This window comes from Hypanus sabinus, chromosome 2, assembly GCF_030144855.1.
Source record: "Hypanus sabinus isolate sHypSab1 chromosome 2, sHypSab1.hap1, whole genome shotgun sequence".
NCBI lineage: Eukaryota > Metazoa > Chordata > Chondrichthyes > Myliobatiformes > Dasyatidae > Hypanus > Hypanus sabinus.
This window is the reverse complement of record NC_082707.1, coordinates 46,700,141-46,721,428: the sequence shown is the minus strand read 5'-3', so window position 1 is coordinate 46,721,428 and position 21,288 is coordinate 46,700,141. Positions and strand designations below refer to the sequence as shown.

Genomic DNA, 21,288 nt, shown 5'->3' with positions numbered 1-21,288 from the left:
AATGGCGTAGGTAACTCTGCCTGTATACTGCACCTTAATGTAATGTAGTTATAGTCACTTTTACAAGTATTGACAATGGAAATGTGATGTTAAGAAAGGAACAAATACAGTATCAATCTTGTATTGTTTTATCAACAGTTTTCACCATATGTTAATGTGAAGAGTGAACAGTAAATGGTTAATCTTACTGCGACCTGGTTTTCATTGACTGTGGTTTATCTCGGCTTTTAATTCGGCGTTATCAGTTACACCCAAACGAGAACGTTATAGTGAAAAAGCGGCATTATCAGGTGTTTCAAGTGCTGCAATGTCATCTCGATCCAGCATCAAGTCGACGCCGCCCAGCGACCAGGGCAGTAGAGCGACATCAAGTAAGTCCACCCATGCAAGGGTAAGGCAGAAGCCACCAGGGTCGACTGCGTTACGCCAGACAAGAAGCAGATTTGAAAATGGAACAGGCTGCCAGAGAAGCAAGAATCCAGAAGGAAAAGGCTGCCAGAGAAATGGAAGCGGCCGCCAGAGAAGCCGAAACCCAGTTGGAAATGGCAAAGATATCGACAAAGTTGCAAGTGCTGCAGCTAGAAAGAGAAGAAGAAGCTGCCAAGGTGGAAGCAGAGTACATAGAAGAAGCTGAAGGAATGCATGATCTGGTTGAAGTAAGATCTACTTCAGAAAGGACCAGATTGGAACGCACAAGCGACTATGTCCAATCTCAAATAGGCAGGCAGGCTCGTCCTTCCTCTCCATACGTATTCGATAACATCCCGTGCCACGAGGAACCTCAGAGAGGCTCAATTGCATCACATCCATACGAGGAAGACAACTTACACTCGCAACTCCGCGATGAAGTCGAGAATGAAAGAGCTGACAACCAATACTTCTCGACACCAAACTTACAAGATTTGGAGAGAAGAGTTGTAGAGGTTGGATCCGGGATAGCGAATTCCATAAGAAATGTACGCCCTCAGTCAAATACGCGCCAATGTATTTCCCCAGCCCGCATGCCGCTTACAGTTGATCCCACGATGCAGTATTTAGCACGACAGGATCTCGTCACTTCGGGACTGTACCGGTTTGACGATAAACCTGAAAATTACCGTGCATGGTACTCCACATTCACCAACGCTATCGACGGAGTCCAGCTCAGAGCAACCCAAGAGTTGGACCTTATAGCGAAATGGCTGGGAAAAGAATCACGCGAACAGGTGAGACGCATACGTTCAATGTACATCAACAAACCCGAGCTAGCCTTAAGCAAAGCGTGGGAGAGACTTCGGGAGGGCTATGGGGCCCCCAAAATTATTGAAGCGGCGCTATATCGACATCTGGAAAACTTTCCTAAGGTGTCAGCTACAGATCACATCAAGTTAAGAGAATTCGGAGATTTACTCATGGAGATCCAAGGCGCCAAAGAAGATGGCTACTCAGCTGGTCTAGTATACCTAGATACTCCATCCGGGATTAGACAAGTCGTGGACAAACTTCCATTTGGGCTACAGGACAGGTGGCTGTCCGTTGCTTTAGATTACAAGGAAGAGCACAATGATCGATTTCCTCCCTTTAAGCTCCTCACTAGGTTTGTGTGCAGGGAGGCGAAGAAGCGAAACGACCCTAGCCTCGCGGGTCCAGGAAGCAGTACGATTTACACCAAGCCAGGTAGATCCCCTTCGAATGTTTTCAACATTGATAAACCCATCTCAGTGCTCAAGACTGAAGCCCTTACAATTGATAACGACCCTAGCAAGTATTGTCCATTGCATAACAAACCTCACCCCCTCAAAGGATGCAGAATGTTTAGGGAAAAACCCCTTGAAGAGAGGACGGCCCTTCTCAAGGAGAAAAGAATATGTTTTAGATGCTGTTCCTTAACCTCTCACCTCGCCAAAGAGTGTACGATCACCGTGAAGTGTCCGGAATGTGATAGCACTGATCACATCAGGGCCATGCATCCCGGCCTGTCACCGCAAACCGACAACGCTCCTTCACCCCCACAACAGGACGGCGGGGAGGGAGAGGCTCACTCTAGGTCAACAGTTGTCAGCACGAACTGTACAGGAGTTTGCGGTCAAGGTCAGTCAAGCCGTTCTTGTTCCAAGATCTGCCTCACTAAGGTGTACCCTAAAGGAGCCAAAGACAAGGCCATCAAAGCCTATGTGATTCTGGACGATCAGAGCAATCGCTCACTAGTCAGTCCAGAGTTCTTTAAATTGTTCAACATTGAGAGTGAGCAGTTCCCATACTACCTCAGAACTTGCTCAGGCAACATGGAAACCCAAGGAAGGAAGGCAGAAGGCATCCAGATTGAGTCCCTGGATGGTAAAGTCGTCATCTGTCTCCCTCCGCTCTTAGAGTGCAATGAAATCATGAATAACCCCGCTGAGATCCCGACACCAAGTGCGGTACTACACCAGCCACATCTCCACCACATTGCCAAACACATCCCAGAACTGGACCCAAAAGCGGAAATACTCCTGCTATTAGGGAGAGACGTTCTCCCGGTGCACAAGGTTAGGCAGCAGGTCAATGGACCACACGACGCCCCCTTTGCGCAATGCCTGGATCTAGGCTGAGTGGTGATAGGAGGGGTGTGCCCTGGCAATGTACACAAACCGACGGTTAACACACTCAAGACCAATGTGCTAGAGAGTGGCCGCCATCCAATTTTTCAACCCTGCACAAGTGTCCCGTGCATTAAGGAAGCACAACAAGGCATTAACAAGCATAAGGTAACTGACGAGACGCTAGGTCAGTCAGTTTTCGTTCAAACCGAGCATGGTAATAAACTTGCACAATCAGCTCAAGATGCCATTTCCTTAAAAACAAAGGACACCAAGGTCTTCAGAGACGAAGCAAATAATGGAGTCGCCCCATTGCCTTTCAGAGAACCACGCCAGCGCTCACCAAATAACAAAGAGCAGGCAGTCAAGCGGTTCTCGTCCTTACAAAAAACCTGGAAAAGGAAACCTGAGATGCAGCAACGCACCCAATTGACCCACGAGGTACTGTGCACCCTAAATGGCAGAGATCACAGCCATTATAAATGCACGACCACTCCTACCTGTGTCTCCTGACTCAGAAAACCCCTTCATACTTTCGCCATCAACGCTCCTTACGCAGAATGCAGGAGCTCCTCCTCCACCAGGAGACTTCTCAGACAAGGATTTGTACACAAAGCAATGGAGACAAGTCCAGGCTCTGGCAAATCGATTCTGGTCTCACTGGAGACTGCTCAGGGACAAGCAAATCGCCCGTAACAGCTGGCCAATGGCCAGAATCACTGCTACATTCCCTAGTGGGGATGGACATGTCAGGAAGATCGAGTTGAAGACTACCGACCAAGGCGATGTGAAAATTTACCAAAGGCCAGTTACAGAAGTTATTCTACTTCTACCTAATGACTGATTAAGAGACTAAGTTTTGTACTCTGTTCATTGTGACCTTACGAAGGTCAGGCGGGGAGTGTGTTGTCTTTATGGCAGTTATTTAGTTATAATATTTTCGCTTAGTAATTCATTTGTTAGTATTTTCTAGTTAGAATTAGAAGTGTTTAAAGTATATTCATTGCCTGTAAAATATATCGGCATGCGATGACGTCACATCCGGTTTCGCCGCATCTTGTGGGGAAATACCGGTTTGAGATTAACGCAAGGGTGGGGGCTCACCATGAGGCAGACCCGAGCAGAAGTTGTTTTGCAAGCATTAGAAATCACAGTGAGAGCAATGCTGTAAGTTAATAGATAATCGATATATTGAACTAAGATGTTAACGCCGATCCTGTTAAAAGTAACGACAGTCGATAATGTTTATGTTTTTGTTAGTTAAAGAGTTGCGGATAGTTTGCATTGAAGTGTATTTAAAGTAGTCAATGGCGTGGGTAAACTCTGCCTGTATACTGCACCTTAATGTAATGTAGTTATAGTCACTTTTACAAGTATTTACAATGGAAATGTAATGTTAAGAAAGGAACAAATACTGTATCAATCTTGTATTGTTTTATCAACAGTTTTCACCATATGTTAATGTGAAGAGTGAACAGTAAATGGTTAATCTTACTGCGACCTGGTTTTCATTGACTGTGGTTTATCTCGGCGTTTAATTCAGCGTTATCAGTTACACCCGAACGAGAACGTTACAACCACTATCTTTAATATTATCTACTTATAATATAGTAACTTAAATAAAATAACGGAAGTTAACAGTGTTATGCGTATACATGTGTGTGGCTCCCAAACAATCAAGTTTAGGACAATTCTTAAAGTCTTAAGAAAGTAAAGTAGAAAAGTTCAGTAATCCCCGAAGAAAATGATGGGAGAGAGATTTGTGATCCAGGATATGACACAGAGAGAAGGCGACTATGTCGAATTCCACAAGTTCCCCGCTGTGTAAACAGAATGACAGTCGTCAAAGATCCTGTCCTGCGAGTCATTCCGAAATCCACATAGAAATAGGTGCCATACCATGGAAATATCCCTTCTTCCAAGTGGTAACACAGAGCACACCCAAATGCAGGCAAGGGTTAACGAAAGTGGTTCCACAGGATACTTCACAACAGAAATCCACATATGGATAATAGGAAGTGACAGGCACACATTCAAGTCATTAAATAACCCACTCTTTTGGGCTTGGGTAAGTAGCCGACTTTACCCATATTATTGCAAACTGCTCCAGCAGCTTGCAGTCTAAGCTTGTTCATTTGTTCTCGTTCTCTCTCTCTCTCTCTCTCTCTCTTCTCCTCCTCCTCCTCCTCCCCACCCCCGCAGCAGGCTGCCACAGCTTGTGACTGACATCATAATCCCACCTCACTCAGGAGCTCTTAAAGTAACATTCACAGTACGAGCTTGCATCTCTTGAATTAGGAGACCACCAGGTAGGTTGGCCTACGTAGCACCAGGGGAACAGAGTGTGACCCCTACTGTGTTGGGGAGCTATGTCACTGCCTTTGACTCCTGGATTGGGCTTTGTGTTTTGCAGAAAGGGTTGGCAAATTATCTCAACGTCATGAGGACATGACTGAATTTGGTGGGGGGGTGAGTGTAACATGCTGTAAGGTTTCACTGATAATGTAATGGTTTCTCTGTAGCAGCAATGTTTGTGTTATGACTAGAGATAACGGGGTTAGGAATGCTGTTGTTCTTTCTTGTGAGATGGAAGAAAGATTTTCACAATCTTTTTAGCCGAGGAGAGAAGACGAAAATGGAGACAATCATTGGTAGACCACCAGACAGGGTGGACTTGGAGCAAGGGTCCCAAGGGCAGCAAAGATCGGAGGAGGCCGATGGTGGACAATCAATTTATCAGTGAGCTCCAACTTTGTGCAACCGACTGTTTAATAAGATTGGGCTCTTTTGTTTTGTTTCATTACTAACCACACAGTCAAAGTAAGAATTATAAAGCTGAATCATTTAACTGCATATTGCATATTGTTTGTTATTTTGGGGTACTGGTTTGTAACAGGGGACACATCGCGCGGCATCTACCCAAACGAGATTTCTTATGTTTGGCTGGGCCAGGGGTTATCACTCCCTGTGTTAAGCCACTAGCCAAAGCAAGAATTACACACATAACCCTCAGAATTTTGAAAACATTCTTCATCAGCATCGAGGATAGTGAAGGCTCGAACTCAGTCCTTCCATGGAGAGCAATCACCGACCCGCACCCTGCAACCATTTCAGAAGAGAAAAAATCTGTCAGCCCTTAACAAACAGTATCCACTTGGTGATGGATCAGACAGATTAAACAACCTGACCACTGAATATCTTCAAGTTACATCAATGTGTTTCTATCAAGAGTACAATTGCTACATTACAGCTCCTGTTTCCACATCCATTGATATTTGGTAGGGTAGTGATGGGGAGACATTTTGCTAGCTTAATTATACTCTGTTTTTTCTTGGCCAAACAGTTGTTCATAAGGTCATTGTTCTTGTAGCTACACAGATAAATTCTTCCTCTTTTAAAGATAGAATAGTCAATCCAACTCTGTCAACAGGACTGTCACATAACAATTTACTTGCTGACTTCATTTTCAATCTTTTTTATTGATTTAAAAGAATAAGGATAAATACAAGTCAGAGGAGAAGTTATCTCAAATACATATTTCAATAATAGTACAAAGGAATATACACTGTCAAAATCTTACATAGTTTTAAGCTAATGTAAAGGAAAATAAAAAGAACCACATCTCCTCTTAACAATTCATAGAAAAAAAGACTCTAAAATTTCTGTTATTGAGAGGAAAAAGAAGACTAAACTAACCTAAAACAAAAAAAAAGGGTGGGACGGGGCAGTCCATTTTGAGGATACAATTATAAAAAAGGAATAATCCTTCTGGTCAAATCTAAAACTTCTCAGAGAAGAAAAAAAAAGATTAACTGAAAAAGTAAAAAGAATTGGATCATATGAAAATATTGAATAAAAGGTCACCAAGTTTGCTCAAATTTAAAAGATGTATCAAACATCCGACTCCTAATTTTCTCCAAACTTAAACACGACATAATGGAGGAGAGCCAGAAAAAAATGGTAGGTGAATTGGGATCCTTCCAATACAATAGAATAGCTCTCCTAGCCAATAAAGTTGAAAAAGCTATCATGCGTTGAGCGGAAGCAGGAACATTTCCTGCTTCCTTTGGAATAATCCCAAAAATTGCCATAAATGAATTGGGTTGTAGGTCCAAAGCTATGACTTTTGATAACATTTGAAAAACATCTCTTCAAAAATTATTTAACTCTATGCAGGACCAAAACATATGAGTTAAGGTAGCCACCTCAGTGTTGCATCTGTCACAGGTGGGATTTATATTAGAAAAAAATGTGCTAGATTATCTTTTGACATATGCGCCCTGTGTACTACCTTGAACTGAATCGAGGAGTGACGGGCACAGATAGATGAATTGTTAACTAAATTACAAATTTTATTCCATTGATCATTTGAAAGTGACTCTTGAAGTTCCAATTCCCAAGCATGTTTAACCTTATCATTAGACATCATTTGTAAATTCAATAGCCATTTATATATAATGGCTGTCAATCCTTTTTGAACTTGATTAAGCTGATAGATAACATCTATCATATTTGGTAAATGCGCAAATGGTAACAAATCACGTACAAAATCCCTGACTTGTAAATATCTAAAAAATTGTGCATTAGATATATCATATTTCTCCACTAGCTGAGAAAAAGACATTAAACAATCCTCTAAAAACAAATCTAAAAAAAGTTTTTATTAGCTTAGTTTTCTATTTGTAAAAGTCCTTATCTAAAATTGATGGTTTAAAAAAATAGTTAAGGTGGATATTACTAGAAAGAACAAAGTTATTTAAGTCAAAAAATCTGTGAAATTGAAACAAATTTTTAACATATGTCTAACAATAGAACTAAGATCTTGTCTACCAATCCCAGAAAACAAAAAGGGAAGAGGAGCTCCCAGTAAAGAAGCCAAAGAGAACCCCCTTACCGAGTTCTCCTCCAAGTCCAACCATGAAGGACAGTCCTGGTTATATATACAGTGAATCCAAAAAGTAATATAATGAATATTAATTGCCCAGTAATAAAATATGAAGTTTGGTAAAGCCAAGCCTCTATCTTTTTTCAATTTTTGCAATAAAGGTTTACTCACTCTAGAACCCTTATTATTCCATATATATGACTGGATTATAGAATCTATTTTATCAAAAAACATTGTCTGGACAAAGGATGGAACAGCTTGAAACATGTATAAAAGTTTGGGTAAAATTGTCATTTTTATAGCACTTATTTGACCAATTAACAACGTCATCATAGGCGACCGTTTGGAAAGCATTTGTCGTGTATGTTCAATTAAAGGAAGAAAATTATATTTATATAGATCTTTAAAATTTTTAGTTATTTTAACCAAGATAGGTAAAATAATTTTAGCAATATAAAAAGGTATTTGATCATAATGATCAGAATAATTATTAAGTGGAAATAATTCATATCCAGAGAAAGTACTAAATTCAGTAAATATGGATAACATAGAGGGAATAGATTTCCTAGGGGCTGAAATGTAAACTAATAAATCATCTGCGTATAATGAAACCTTATGTACTTTATCCCCTCTCTTAATACCCGGAACAGAGTTGGAATCCCTAAGAGCAATAGCAAGTGGTTCTAAAACCAAATTAAATAATAAAGAACTAAGAGGACAACCCTGACAGGTTCCACTATATAGTCTAAAATAAGGTGATTTTTGATTGTTAGTTATAACTGCAGCCATCGGGGCTTTTAAATCAGTTTGATCCAGGAAATAAATCCCAGACTAAAAATAAATCTCTCCAAAACCTGAAATAACTAAGTCCATTCCACCCTATCAAAAGCTTTCTCTGCTTCGAGAGAAACAATACATTCAGATTCTTTAACTGAGGGAGAATAAATAATATTTAACAATCTTCAAATATTAAAATGTGAATACCTATTTTTAATAAATCCAGTTTGATCATTTGAAATAACAGTAGGCAAATTATTCTCAATCCTATTGGCCAGAATTTTAGGGAAAGTTTTAAGATCCACATTCAATAAGAAAATTGGTCTATAGGAGGCACATTCAGATCGATCTTTTCCTTTTTTAGGAATCAATGAAATTGATGCCTCATAAAAAGTTTTTGGAAGATTCCCAGAGGATATTGTTATGAACACCATATCTGGGTCACTTACCAGCAAAGATAGAGAGGTCCATTGAAGTCTGATGGTACTATTTTTAACAGAATTTATTAGTAAAAATACACAAAAATAATATCAATGCAAACATACAGATAATATACGTCGTCAATACTAAATCTAAAAGTGCAGGTATAATAATAATCAATAAGAAATAAGCTCTATCATTGTCTAGGGGATAATGTATTGTCCAATGGAAATATAAAAGTCACTCAGTTCATTCAGGCTGCAGCCTTTGGTTGGAGTCAAGAGAGAGATTTTTAGAAACTTGCCAGCTTTTCCTTTTTATGATTTCGATCCTTCGAGAGTTCTGTTGGTGTGGCCGGTCACTTGCGGCCTCTCCTTTAGCTAAGCCGTTCTTCTGTGGTGAGCCCGCCAATCCCAGGCAAGAGAAGGACGCACACAAGCCCTCCACTGGCTGTCACTATTAAATGCTGTCACGGGATTTCTAGCATTTCTCCTGGTGCGTCTGAAGGGGTTGTTCCCCAGACCCTCTTTTATCCTCACTCACGGGGTCTCAGATGTCAATCAGGTTGGGATGATGCAATCCCTCAACCAGCCCACTCTGGTCGTCCCCTGAGGGCTTCAATGAATAGTACAGTTCTCAAAACACAATTCCGTCTCCAAGAGACAATGGCTGCTATCTGTGGCTTTGTCTTGCTGAGGCCAGGACACATTCCAAAACCTTAAGGATTCTCTCTCATTTCCTGGGTCCCAGACCCGAATTAATAGCGATCTTGCGATTCTCAAAAAGGAGGGGGCTACTTTGTACCCTCAGAGTTGTGGCACATTCGTAACAATATAGAATCAGTGAAACTTTGACAAAGATGTGATGTAAGCATTTCAGTAAAGGTCTTATAAAATTTCATTGTATATCCATCTGGTCCTGGGGCTTTCCCTAGTTGCATAGAGGATATAGCCCTAGCTATTTCCTCTTGTTTAATAGGAACATCTAGTGTATTGATATCTTGAATAAAAATTTTAGGTACATTTAATTTTTGCAAAAATCTATTCATAATGACAGTATTATCAGAGAATTCAGATTTATAAAGATTAGAATAGAAGTCCATAAATATCTTATTAATTTCATAAGGGTCTAAGGTTTCTGTTCTATCTGGTCTACGTATTTTCAAAATCTGTCTTCTGACCATATTTGCCTTCAGCTCATCAGGCAGCAATTTACCTGATTTATCACCAGGTATACAAAATGACTTTTGGATTTAAAAATTTGCTGCTCAATGGAGAAGGTCAAAAGCAGATCATGCTGTGTTTTGAGTTCAACCCTTTCCTTATATAGATCTTCACTAGGTCTTACTGATGACGCTTTATCTATCTCTCTAATTTTATTTGTAATCACTAAAAGTTCCGCTTTGATTTTCCATCTTAAACCTGCTGAATATGAAATTATCTGTCCCCTAAGAAAGGATTCCATTGTATCCCATATAACCAAATTTGACATACCTTCCATTGTATTAAGTTCAAAAAATAAAGAAATTTGTTGCTTGATAAAACTAACAAAAGTTGGATCTTGTAACAATATGGGATCCAATCTCCACTGTGACATTTTCAAAACGTTATCAAAGAGCCTCAAAGTTAATTTCAAAGGTGCGTGATCCAACCGCGCAATGACATCATATGCACAATCAGCAACGGAATACAACGATCGTTTATCTAGAAAAAAATAATCAATTCTTGAATATTTATGATGAACGTGTGAAGAAAAAGAAAAATCTTTGTCATTGGGGTGTTTATATCTCCAGATATTGACCAAGCCATATTCTGATAGAAAGGAATATTTGCTTTATTAGAAAGTAACAAATTGGTTGATGACCTGTCAATCGATGGGTTAAGACAACAATTAAAGTCAATGCCGGTAATCAACTTATATTCACTTAGATTCGGGAGCGTGAAAAATAGCTTCTTAAGAATTTCAGGACTGTCTGAATTAGGTGCATAAACACACACCAAAGCTATCTTCTCGCTACATAATAAATCAGTGACAATTAAATATCTTCCAATCAAATCAGTAACAGTATAAAAATGTACAAAAGGGATTTGAGAGTTAACAAAAATAGATACCCCTCTAACTTTATTTATTGATAAAGAATGAATAAAGGGCCCTTCCAGAATTTAAAAACCTGACCCCGTACATGAGTTTCTTGGGCAAAAATAATATCCGCATGAAGTGTTTTTAATTTCTTAAAAATCTTTTTACACTTAATGGGATGATTCATGCCATTCAAATTCCAAGAAATTATATTAATGTTATTAGCATCCATGTTTAAGAATTAATTTAAAATTTTATAAAGAAAGCTATTGCGCAAACGCAAACTAGATCCAAAGGAAGACAACAGCACTGACTTGACCAGAAGTAATGACATGATTGATACAAAATATAAACTCTCAGAACTGCCCAGTCGAGAAAAAAACTATTCTAATAGCCCCGCCCCTCTCCCTCAAAGCCCGAGAAGCGATCCAATAGAAGATCGTATGCTCAACCTTTAACCCCAGTCTCCATTTTGCAGCTGTATTAACAAAGTTATATGTTTACCCCACCGATCTTAGACATAATAAAAGAGATGAACAAATTTCAAATGTTGTAATGTTATGTCTAACAATAGATAAAACATAACTGGCGACAGCCATCTTAAATTCATCTAAAGTATATTAATCATGTATTCAGAAAAGAATAAACCCAAGCAAATAATATATTACGACTGAAGGTTTTTTAAAAACTTACAAATCATGCAAAAATTAAGTAAATATATATATACCAAACCCAAAGCTATATTAATATTAAGGCAAGCGAGAGAAAAAAAATAAATTAACCAGGTCCTGTGTGGACATATAAAATGTGGAAGATTTTCTTCAAAGTAGCTGTAAATATATACTAATTATTAACAAATCAAAAAAATTAAATCAGCCAAGTCCTGTATGGACATACATAAAGCATAAAACAGACTTTCCTCAAAGCATCTATAAACATCTCCCAGCTCGGAATTACCTATTCAAGTTACATTCAGCAAAGATTTAAATCCTTTAATAAATTCCCAGCCTTCGTCTGGAGGTTTAATCTTTTGTGGCTGAGAGTCAGGTGGAAAAATTATCAGACGTGCCTGATAATGTACGACGGGCGACATTTTCTTTTATACAAATCAACCATCAATTCCCGGTATTTCCTTCTTTCGGCAAAAATCTCGGGAGCAAAGTCCTCCACTATACGAATTTCTGTTGTATTGTAGATTAGCTTACCCCTTTTCCTTGCCTCTTGGAGTATAGCTTCTTTGGTTGTAAAATAGTGCAAGCAAAGTATGAGTGGTTGTGGACGTAATTTGGTTGAGGGTCTAGATCCTGGAATTCGATTAGCTCTATCGAGTACAGGGTTTGCTTCAAGAATCTCGCTAAAAAGTGAATATAGCATATCTGAAAAGAAATTTAACAGGTCATCAGTTTCAGTATTTTCAGGCAAGCCCAATATACATAAATTCCTCCTGCGCATTCTACTGTCTAAATCAATCATTTTTTTCTTCGTTCTTGATAGCTCCAAAGTAACTTCATTAATTTTCTTTTCCATAGATGACATCTTCAATTCTTGCTCATTTGCCTGAATGATTCCTGTTCCTTCTCAATTCGATGAGTAGTCTGTTTGAGCGTCTGAAATTGAAAATCCAAATTCTTCAAAGACTCTTGAATAGTAGAGAAGGATTTTTCAAGTTTTCTGTTAGCATCTGTCAGTTTATCAATCTTAGTGTTAAGCGAACCAAATTCAAGTTTCATATCTTGTATTGAAGAGAGCATTTTTTCTGAAGTAAAAAGTTCCTCCGATTTCTTTATTTGTTCAATTTGTTCTGTTTTGGGAAGGGTCTTGGCACCTCTCAATTCAATACAGGATTTACTTCCTGCCATCGTAGTTAAGTCACAAATCCTTCAACAAAAATAGTAAATCTTCAAACTTAAAATGGATCTATCAGTGGAACGTAAGGTATAAAAAGTAGAGCCGCAGTGAAAACGCATCTCACTCCATTCGCTGCAAAATGGAGCAAGAAGTTTGTTTTTAGTCAAGGAAAGTTCAACTATCTTTGAAGTGAATTCAAATGCATTAGCACAGGGGTGTCAAACTTAAATATGCAGTGGGCCAAAATTAAAAAATCGGTACAAGTCGAGGGCTGGACTGGTTCAGCGTTTATTGCAACACTTATTGAAATGAATTTATTATACATATTAACCTGGAACTAACAAAGCTTAGGTTATTGCCTACAAAAACAACATTGAACATTAAATAAATAAAAAATCAGTTGCAATTATTTCTTATGGCTTTATCTGTAGCTTTTCCGGAGTAATTTCTAATGAAAACATTTTTCCACAGGCCAACACTCTGTGATTCACACTAGTCTAAGCCAGATACTTGACATCTCATCTTGGATGCAAGTTCATCAATGTTTGGAGTCAGGCTCTGAGCTGAAGAAATCCTCAGAATTGAGTGAAGGTGTTCATCAGAAAGATGACTCCTGTGTGATGTTTTGTTTATCTGCATCAAAGAGAACAGTTGTTCACACAGATATGTACTGCCAAACATAGAGAGCATTTGAGCAGCTTGGGTACGCAGCTGGGGCATTGTGTCGGGAATGAAACGTAGAAACTGTGCAGCGCCCACCGAGTCATACTTTGCCTTGAGTGTGTCACTACGTTGGAGTTCAATCAGCTCCATTTGTATGTCGGTTGGTGCGCTTTCCACGTCAGCTGCAAATGGATTACTGAGCAGTTCAAACCTGCTTTTTTGGGCTTCAAAGTCGGCAAATCGCCGTGTGAAGTCGGCACCAAGTATGCTAAGTTTTTCAGCAAACTTTGCACGTGGGAACACTGCGGTAGAAACCTGCTCTTTCATAGTTTGGCAACAGGGAAAATGGCTCAAGTTTTCTTGCTGCATCTGCGTCTCCCACAGGCGCAGCTTGGTTTTAAAAGCCCTCACTGCAGCGTACATGTCTGTGATCACACGACCCCGCCCCTGAAGCTGCAGGTTGAGCGCATTGAGATGGCTCGTGATGTCACACAGAAACGCCATTTCACAAAGAAACTTTTTATCCCGGAGCTCTGTTGTGTCTTTCCCTTTGCTTTCCATGAAATGACAGATCTCCTCACGCAACTCGAAACATCTTTTCAGCACTTTTCCTTGGCTTAACCATCGCACCTCTGTATGATAGGGCAAATCATTATATTCTGAACCCAACTCCTCCAGAAATGACTTGAACTCGCGGTGATTTAAACCTTTGGCTCTTATGAAGTTAACTGCTCGTGTTATGGTGCTCATTATATTTTCCATTTTCAAGGCTTTGCCACACAACGATTCCTGGTGTATGATGCAGTGATAAGCTGTCAGCTCACCTGCACCATTTTCCTCCCGCATCTTCTCCCGGATCCTGCCCACCAATCCACTCTTTTGACCGCACATCGCGGGCTTCTGTTTCTTGTCCAGATGCTTGTATTTGTTGTGGTGTTTCGTTTCATAGTGTCGTCTTACGTTATATTCTTTAATTACAGCCACACCATCTCCGCACACAAGACAAACAGGTTTGCCCTTTATATCTGCGAACATATACTCTGCCTCCCACCTGCCTTGAAAACCCCTGTTTTCAAAGTCCACCTTTCGTTCAGCCATTTTTGGGGTAAGGGATAGCTGAAAGTTGACCACACGTGACTAGCGCCATAAGGATGCTGATGAGAGAGTAAGGCAAGCGCAAGCAATGCACTGGCAGTGCATTGTGGGATTTGTAGTATTAGTGGTGCATGCAATATACCAGCGGGCCAGCTGTAATAGAAGAAAAATTTATTCATTAGTGATATTCAGGAAATAAACCAGGGAAACCGAATAAACACTAAAAACCCTGAAAACCTGGTACCTGAATAAACTCAGCATTAACCATATCATACGCCATAGGCGCTTCGATTACTGGGGCCAGCTTTAATAGCAATTAGATATTATCTCGCGGGCCAAAGATAATTCCACCGCGGGCCGCATTTGGCCCGCGGGCCTTGAGTTTGACATATATGCATTAGCAGGAAGACTGGAGATCATGTTAGAGTCCAGTTTCAAGCGAGTTATTTTTGTCAAATTGTTCAAAATCCCTTCAGGCAGTTCAAAAGGGAGCTGTGAAATACTATTTTGCATTTACCGCCCTCTAGTCTTTTGTTACTATTCCTATGCAAGTGAGAATGCAAAGATCATCACCAGAGGTGCAGACATATCTTTTCTCACTTGCTATAGTAACCTAGCGTACACACTGTTTGACCCTGAGAACTTACCTATTATGTGTTGAAATGCCAGATATTGTTGTCTGTTCTTGTTAGTTTCCATTGTACCGGGAGTAGATAACTCCATAGTCAAACTAGGTGTTAAAGTTTCTGGTGTGGTGCTCTGTTCTGTAGTCTCTGTGGTACAGGGAGTAGATAATACTGTAGTCGTAATGTGTGTTGAAGTGCCAGATGTGGATGTCTGTTCTGTTGTGAGTTCTGTTGTACTGGGAGTAGGTAATACTGTAGTCACAATAGGATTTGAAGTTTCTGGTGTAACTTCACAGCTTCTGGTGATTTGAAGTTCCTTCTGTTGTAAAGGTATTCACGGCAGTTAATAATGTAGTCATCAAAGTTTCAACTTATGGAATAGTAGTTAGTGCCGTTGTAGTTAAACAGATAAATTCTTCCTCTTTTAAAGATAGAATAGTCAATCCAGCTCTATCAACAGGACTGTCACATAACAATTTACTCGCTGATTTTACTCTCCTTTCATTTGCCTTCATCCACTTTCTCAGGTATATTAATTGACAGTCGCAAACAAAGGGGTTATTCTGCAGGTCGAGTCCACAGGAAGAAAGAAATTGCAAATTATTAAAGGTTCCATTAGGCATATTAAACAACTGATTATTGGCAAGATTCAGCTTTTTCAACTTGGATAATTCTTCAAAAACTTCATTGTCCAACGTGCTAATATTGTTTCCTTGCAGCTGAAGATCACTCAAATGTTTAAGGCCACTGAAAGCTTTCTTTCCAATAGTTGAGATCTGGTTCTTGCTCAGTAGAAGTTTAGCCAGGTTAAACAGTTTACTGAACACTTTATCAGGAAGAGTGAGAAGTTTGTTTTCTGTCAAGGAAAGTTCAATGAGTTTTGGAGTGAATTCAAATACATTAGCAGGAAGACTGGAGATCATGTTAGAGTCCAGTTTCAAGCGAGATAATTTTGTCAAATTGTTCAAAATCCCTTCAGGAAGTTCTGTGAAGGTGTTTGACTCCAAAAACAACTTTTCTAACACAATAAGTTTAGAAAAAATGTCAAAGAAAGCTCAGTGAGTTCTGAGAGATGGTCAAAAATAGCTGTTGGGAGATTAGCAATCTGATTGCGAAGTCGAAGAACTTTGAGTTTTCTAATGCTATCAAATATTCGTGCAGGAAAATTCTTTATCTCATTTCATCCTACTTGCAATTTTTGAAGCTGTGAAAGTTTGTCAAATATTCCATGAGGAACCTTGTGTAAGCTATTGTCAAACAAACACAGTTCCTCTAATTTCAGAAGTTTATCAAATAATCCCTTTTCTAGATTCTTAATATGATTTGTTGTCAGGAAGAGATTCTTCAGTTGTGGAAAGTTGAAAAAAATCCCAACATTCAATGTTTCCAGTGGGCTATCATCTACCTCAAGATGAGTGAGATTACTGAGACCGTCAGGGCCCCAATTTCTATTGTCAATATTAAACTATTCATAAAATCAATTCCCTTCACTGTTGCAGGATAATTCTTAAAGGCTCCAGATCTTAATGTGCTAATATTAGTATTTATCACGTGTATTTCAGTAACATTGGAAAGTATATTCACTGGCATTTCTTTCATGGGTCCTTCGTTACAAACAAAGAGATGATATAGGAACTCGCAATCACAAGAGCAAGTCGTAGAAGTGCAGAGTAAGAATACCCAAAAACCATTTGGAAATCATGTTCCTGTGAAGTAAAAAAGACGAGAAGTGTGTTTAGAAAATAAATACTTCATATTTATGGAACGGACAGCTATTAGAATATAAAGTCATTATTTAATTTTACATCAGTTTTAAAAAATAATAATACAGATTATATTTCTTGCTATATCTGAAGTTCCTCAAACATTTACCAGGAAAATGTATTCCCAATAACAATTCAATTGAAAAATGTCATACAGTATTCTAATCTCATGAAATGTAACTTTCTTCATGTTGTTTGTGTAAAACGTAAGATGCATTGCGGTTCAACTTTGTAGAACAGAGAACAGTGATGTTGTGTTGATTCAACAACTCATGATGTTGTGTTGATTTTCCCACTTACTCCAAGATTGATATATCCCTTCCTTCCCACATAGCCCTCCATTTTTATTGCATCCATGTGTCTATTAAATGTCCTTAATGTAAACACGAAGTACACTGCAGATGCTGGGATCAAAGCAACACGTAGAACATGCTGGAGTAACATGCTGCCGTGGAAACGAGCAGTCAGGGTGAAGGTCTTGGCTCAAAACGTTGACTGCTCATTTCCACGGATGCTGCCTGATCTGCTGAGTTCCTCCAGCTTGCTGTGAAGGTCCTTAATGTATCTGCCTGTACCATCATGTGGCAACGCAGTGCAAAAACCGAATTCTGGCATCCCCTCAATACTTTCCTGCAATTACCTTAAACTTATACCCCCTTGCAAAGAGTGATTTCCACCCCGGAAAGAAGTCTCCGGCTATCCACTCTATGTCTCTTATAATCTTGTACATCTCTATCAAGCACCTCTCATTCTCCTTTGTTCTAAAGAGGGAAGGCCCAGCTCACTCAAAGTATCTTCATAAGACATGCTCTCTCGCCATGGCACCAACCTGGTAACTCTGACGTCCACCACTCCCCCCACCACTTTCCTCCAAACATATTAAAAATATGCCCTCTTGTATTAGCCATCTCTACCCTGTGAAAAGGTTGCTAGCTGTCCATTTTATCAACCTCTATCAAATCATATCTTAGTCTCCTTCACTCCAAGAAGAAATTCTTTACTTCACTCAACTTATCCTAATAAAACATCCTCTCTAATTTAGGCATCATTCTGGTAAAACCCTTCTGCACCCTCTCTAAATCTTCCAATAATGAGGAACCCAAACTGAACACAATATCCCATTTATGTAGGACAGCAACATAGCCCTATGGTTCTTGAACTCTGGCCGTCGATGATTGAAGGCCAACACACCATACAAGTTCTCAACAACTATATCAACTTAAGTGGCAATTTTTAAGCCATCTATGTGTGTGATTCTCAAGATCCCTCTGTTTCTCCACAGTGTCAAAATTTCTGCCATTAACCCTGTACTTGGACTTCATGCTTGACTTTCCAAATCAAACCTCACTTTTCCAGTTTGAACTTCTCAGCCCATTTCTGCAACCTATCAGCGTCACTTTGTAAACTACAACAACCCTCCACACTATCTAAAACACCACCAACCAGCTCTAGAGTAGGTTACATGGTCAGCACAACGTTGTGGGCTGAAGGGCCTGTAATGTGCTGTAGATTTCTATATTCTTCTATGAAGAATCAGAAGTGGAGAGAGAACAATTTCAAGCTCCTGGGTGTCAATATCTTGAAGGACATAACCTGGACCCAACATTTCAATGCGGCTATAATGAAGGCAAGACAGCAGCTATATTTCATTCAGAGTTTGAGAGATTTGGTATGTCACAAAAAACACTTGTGAATTTCTACAGATGTAGTGTGGAGAGCATTCTTACAGGCTGGTATGGGAGCAGCTATTGTACAAGATCACACTAAAGTTCAGAGAGTTGTGTAGATTAAAAATCATGCAAAAACAGACATAATATATATTTTAAAACTGAGGTAATGTTCAATGGTTCAATGCCCATTTAGGAATCGGATGGCAGAGGGGAAGAAGCTGTTCCTGAATCACTGAGTGTGTGCCTTCAGGCTTCTGTATCTCCTGTCTGATGGTAACAGTCAGAAAAGGGCATGCCCTGGGTGCTGGAGGTCCTTAATAATGGACACTGCCTTTCTGAGACACCGCTCTTTGAAGAGGTCCTGGGTACTTTGCAGGCGAGTACTCAAGATGGACCCAACTAAATTTATATCACTCTGCAGCTTCTTTCAGTCCTGTGCTTAGCACTTCCGCCCTATATCAGACAGTGATGCGTCCTGTCAGAATGCTCTCCACAGTACATCTATAAATGTTTTTGAGTGCGTTCGTTAACATACCAAATCTCTTCAAACTCTTAATGAAGTATAGTTACTGTCTTGCCCCCTTTATTACTGTATTGATAGAGTGGGATCAGTTTATGTCGTCAGAGATCTTGACACCCAGAAAATTGAAGCTGCTCACTCTGTCTACTTCTGACCCCTCTATGAGGATTCGTATGTGTTGCTTCATCTTACTCTGAAGTCCAAAATCAGCTCTTTGGTCTTACTGATGTTGAGTGCAAGGTTGTTGCTGCAACATCACTCCACTATTTGGTATATCTTGCTCCTGTACACCCCCTCATCTCCATCTGAGATTCTGCCAACAATGGTTGTATCATCAGCAAATTTATAGATGGCATTTGAGCTATGCCTAGCAATACAGTCATGGGTATATAGAGAGTAGAGCAATGGGCTAAGCACACACCCCTGAAGTGCGCCAGTGTTGATTGTCAGCGAAAATGGACGGCACTTAATTGTGAGATATTACAGGTCTGGTGAGCAGAACTAGGGTTTGTGCACCAAGAGGAGTTGATCATGAGGCATACTCCTCTACCACTGCTTTTGAGAGACTATAGATCTAACCTGACGGTTTATAGTAAACCAAGAGAGGCTCTAAAAATAAACCAGAAAACTATAGGCCGATGAGCCTGGCATTAGTAATGGGAAAGTTATTGGAAGGTTTTCGGAGGGACTGGATATTCATGCATTTGGGTAGACATGGACTGATTAAGAATAATCAGCATGGCTTTGTGAATGATAGGTCATGTCTAACCAATCTTATAGAGTTTTTCAAGGAAATTACCAGGAAAGTTGACGACTTTAGTAAGGCACTTGACAAGGTTCCACTTTGGAGGTTGGTCAAGAAGGTTCACAAGAGGAGGTAGTAAATTGAATTAGATATTGGCTTTACGGGAGAAGCCAGAGAGTGGTAGCATATGGTTGCCTCACTGACTGGAGCCCTGTGACTAGTGGGGTGCTTCAGAAGAACTGGGTCTGTTGTTGTTTCCAACTATATCGACGATCTGGATGATAACACGGTTAACTGAGTTAGCAAATATGCAGGTGACACCAAGATTTAGGGGTAGTGGACAGCAAGGAAGGCTATCATAGCTTGCAGCAGGATCTGAACCAGCTGAAAAAAATGGGCTGAAAAATGCCAGATAGAATCTAATTCAGACAAGTGCGAGGTACTGCACTTTGGGAGAACTAGCTAGGATAAGTCTTACATAGTGAACGGTCAGAGATTGAGAAGTATAACAGAACAAAGGGATTTGGGATTACAGGTCCATAATTTATTGAAAATGGCCTCACATGTGGACAGGGCTGTAAAGAAAGCTTTGTCACATTGGCTTTCATAAATCCAAGTATTGAGTACAGGAGATGAAATGTTACATTGAAGTTGTATAAGTCAATGGTGAGGCCTAATTTGGAGTACTGTGTGCAGTTTTGATCACTTACCTATAGAAAAGATGTAAATAAGGTTGAAAGAGTACACAGAAAATTTACAAAGATGTTGCTTGGTCTGGAAGACCTGAGTTATAAGGGAAGATTGAATAGGTTAGAACTTTATTCCTTGGAAAGCAGAAGATTGAGAAGAGATGGGATAGAGGTGTACGAAATTATGAGGGGAATAGATAGGGTAAATGCAAGCAGGCTTTTCCCACTGAGATTGGGTGTAACAACAACCAGAGGTCATGGGTTAAAGTGTGACAGATGAAGAGTTTAAGGGGAACATGAGGGGAAGCTTCTTCACTTCTTCATGAGAGAGTGGAATGACTTGCCCAGTGGTGCATGCAAGCTCAATTTCAACGATTAAGGGAAGTTTGGATAGGTGCGTGGATAGTAGTGCTATAGAGGTGCAGGTCGATAGGAGCGGGCAGTTTGAATGGTTTGGCACAGACTAGAGGGGCTGATGGGATTGTTTCTGAGCTGCACTTCTCTAAGACTCTATGAGTCCTTGAAGGAGAGTCCATAGGTTGCAGTAACAGTTCAGTGAGAGGGCAAGTAAGATTGAGTGAAGTGATTCCCTGTGTTTCAAGAGTCTCATGTTTGAGGAGGAATAACTGTTCCTGTACCTGGTGGTGTGAGGCTTCTGTCCCTTCTTCCTGATGGCAGCAGAGAGATTGTAAATTTTAATGCTGCCTGTTTCATCATTTGCCTTCAAAATTCTCAATCTTGCCTTTGCATTGTCAATTCTGTTTCTATACCCCGAATTTTATATCTCCTTATCCTCCTGTAAACCTGTCCAGCCTTCCACTGGAAACTCCTCAAACTCATCCTCCTCCTCCAGCAAACCCAGGTCTACCAGTACCTTTCAACACATGGACAATATGTTGGCTATTGCCACGAAACTGTCGTCCGTCCATCCCAGTACCTTCATCTCAGAC

General features: G+C 39.9%; 1 protein-coding gene across 1 annotated transcript in view; it reads right to left on the bottom strand.

The window, feature by feature from the left end:
- LOC132403496 (uncharacterized) overlaps positions 1 to 15,874 on the bottom strand; it is a 47,494-nt gene extending 31,620 nt beyond the window's left edge. The window contains exons 1-3 of the mRNA XM_059986901.1: positions 15,334 to 15,874; positions 11,925 to 12,095; positions 10,292 to 10,343 (exon numbers count right to left, since the gene is read on the bottom strand). Coding sequence (XP_059842884.1) covers positions 10,292 to 10,343; positions 11,925 to 12,095; positions 15,334 to 15,874 — 764 coding nt within the window. The remainder of the gene's footprint in view (positions 1 to 10,291; positions 10,344 to 11,924; positions 12,096 to 15,333) is intronic.
- Positions 15,875 to 21,288: the final 5,414 nt, after the last annotated feature.